General features: G+C 40.1%; 1 protein-coding gene across 1 annotated transcript; it reads right to left on the bottom strand.

Moving 5' to 3' along the window:
• Positions 1–214: 214 nt before the first annotated feature.
• On the bottom strand, positions 215–1,731 carry OR10J5 (olfactory receptor family 10 subfamily J member 5). Its single transcript, XM_015453503.3, is given in 2 exon segments — positions 215–1,275; positions 1,278–1,731. Coding segments are annotated over 2 exon segments (924 nt in total). The 3' UTR covers positions 215–805.
• Between the last annotated feature and the right edge of the window lie 1,231 nt (positions 1,732–2,962).

Genomic DNA, 2,962 nt, shown 5'->3' with positions numbered 1-2,962 from the left:
AGTACAACCAATATCTAAGACAACAACTTCAATGTCAGTAAAACTACTACATATAAACTAAAAATCTAAAAAACTACCATAAGTTGAAAAGAGACAAGTCTTTATGAAAAGTGCATCTGGATAAAAATGTAGCTTCAGAGAAAAGCCACCAGTATGTGTCCTTTCTGCTTATCCCCTAGGGAACAGCAGAGGTTTCTGCCTTGATTGCACAGAAGGAAGGAATGCACATAGAAATGAGCACTATTTGAGGAGCGAATACAGCTGGATAATAAAAGAAGAGACTTTTTTTCAAAGCTGTTCATTTTTCAATCAGCAAGATTAAGATATAATTACAAAATGACTGTCACATGGAATATTATTTGACTCCTGAGAATGAAAGCTTTATTTTTTATGTAAGCAGAGAGAAATAAAGGTTGGTGTCTCTGCAACTTATTTTCCTAACACCCCTGCCACCTATGTTCCCACTGCCTCTACTCCACATCCCCTAACCGGACAAGCTCAAAGATTTGACTCTCAGAGAGTTCAGGTAAAATGGGAGCCAAAAAGCTTTCAAAGCTGAAATATTCAAGCACAGAGACAAGTAGTCTTAATCCAGCTTGGAGTGAGTCTTGTGTCTGGTAACCAAATTCACCAGAGCAGAAATCCTGCTTTCTGTCATCCCTAGAACACTAAATAGAAAAGCATTTCTATTCTCTGACAGTATTCTCAACAAATATTATATTTGATGAACTTGTGTATTGTGGCATGTTTGTGAGTAGACACACTACACTGGGCTAACGGTCTCTTGATTTAATAATCCAATGTGTTAAGAAATATTTCTGCCCACAACTCTGCATAGAGCATCCTTGACCTCCTTGTTTCTCAGACTGTAAAAAACAGGGTTCAGCAGGGGAGCAATGATGGTGTAGGTCACTGACAGAAGGAGGTCTTGTTCTGTAGAGTTTTCTGACTTGGGCTTGAGGTAGGTAGTGGAGGAACAGCCACGGTGGACAATGACCACAGTGAGGTGGGAGGCACAGGTGGCAAAGGTCTTCTTCCAGCCCTCAGTTGAGGCAATTTTAAGGATGAAAGAGATGATGAGGACATAGGAGGTAAATATCAGGCCTATGGGCACAAAAATCACAAATTAACTTACACCATAATTTATTATCTCATTGATAGTGATATCAATGCAAGAAAGTTTCATGACTGGGTAAATGTCACAAAAGAAGTGGTCCACTACTGTGCCACAGAAGGGCAAACTGAACATGACTGTCACATGGAGAACTGCCATACACCAATGCCAAAGGACCCACACACCAGCTGGGCACATAGGCCCTTGCTGATGATGACAGTGTACCTCAGGGGCCTGCAGACAGCCACATAGCAGTCATAGCCCATTGCAGTAAGCAGGAAGCAATTATTAATGGCCAAGATAACAAAAAAGAACATTTGGGTTGTGCAGCCTGCCAAGGAGATACGCTGGTTATGAAAAATGAGGCTGCAAAGCAATCATGGCACAATAACCAGTGTGTACACCATCTCTGAACTAGCCAGCATGCTTAGGAAGAAACACATGGGAGTGTGGAGATGATGGTCAATGCAGACGATAGTCACAATGATGATGTTACCAGCCAGAGTTAAAATGCAGACAGTTAGGAAAACCCCAGAGATGGTTATCTGATGCTTTCCCAAACTAGAGAATCCCAAGAAGATGAATTCTGTCACTTCTGTGAAGTTCTTTCTCTGCATTCTGCTATGTCAGTGTCTGAAAGCAATAAATGGAGTCAACAAGGAGTAAATTCTCAGTAGCAATTGGACTTTAAAACAAAGAACAATGATAACTGTACTGAGACTGAATCCAATTTCCTTCTTTTTGATTATAATGCTCATGCAGAGTCCTTGCACATGAAGAGAGAAGCCTACTTGTACCTCTTTGGGGCTGTATACATATGAGCATTGTCACTGTAGAGCAAACTACTTTCTGTGCATGGAAAGGGCTCCTGCCTGCATGCTCACCTCACAGACATTATAGTGATGTTAGGAAGGGAAAAGGACAGCAAGGAGAAAGCCATGCTTTATATTTCAACCAATAATAATATCCACTCTTTAGACCCTCTTAACAAGGAGGACTCTGGTGAAGTGCATGTCAAGAAAACCATAAAGATGAAAGTTTTGTGGAAAAAAAAGATATAGCAGTTTGAAATATTTGAAGATGGAAAACTTTGGGATGTGGTCACTGGATTTCATAACAGGGTCACCAATGAGCTTTTACACAGCATTTCAGTTGAATTATGAATATAGAAACTTGATTTTGGAGAGGTAATGTGGTCCAAACATGTTATTGTACTCTCAAAACAGAACACCTACAACACAGATTCTGCCATTATCTCTCCGCTAAAATTGATCGCTCCAGTCCCCAAGGAAATCTTTTTTTTTTTTTTTTTTTTTTTTTTTTTTTTGTAGATTCTAGTAGGCCTTTTGAGTGAAGTCAGGAAGAGAGAGCTGTGACAGAAAACATTGTGTAGTTGCGACTGTCATTATGAAGGATTGGGACAGCTTGAGGTGTAGAAGAGACTCCGGAGTTGAGAGAGGAATCTGCAGCTATCTGTAGCCCAACTGGCTTAAGTATTTTTTAAAATATGGTGAACAGACAATTTTGAGAAGCAGAGACACTAGTCCCTTTTGTCAAAAAGCAAGTGCATATAAACTGTATGGAGAGCATACATCTGATCCTGTGGTTCTCTTCAGTGACTGTTCTCCCTTTATTTTCAGAAGCATTAAAACAGGCTTTCTTTCTCACTCTCCATAATTCCCTGCAAGTTGGCTTTCGCATGTTTGTGCCCATGAGATTGTTTGCTCAAATGTCACCAAAGAATTCTCCATTGCTAAGGCCACTGGACTTTGCTTTATCTCCTTTTTCTCATCTTTCTCTGTTTTAACACTTCAAACTCCTACCTCATGGAAACATTCTGACTTTGGT

The sequence above is a fragment of the Macaca fascicularis genome, chromosome 1 (assembly GCF_037993035.2).
Source record: "Macaca fascicularis isolate 582-1 chromosome 1, T2T-MFA8v1.1".
NCBI classification, from domain to species: domain Eukaryota; kingdom Metazoa; phylum Chordata; class Mammalia; order Primates; family Cercopithecidae; genus Macaca; species Macaca fascicularis.
The sequence above is the reverse complement of the archived record's forward strand: the minus strand, read 5'-3'. Positions and strand labels throughout refer to the sequence as shown.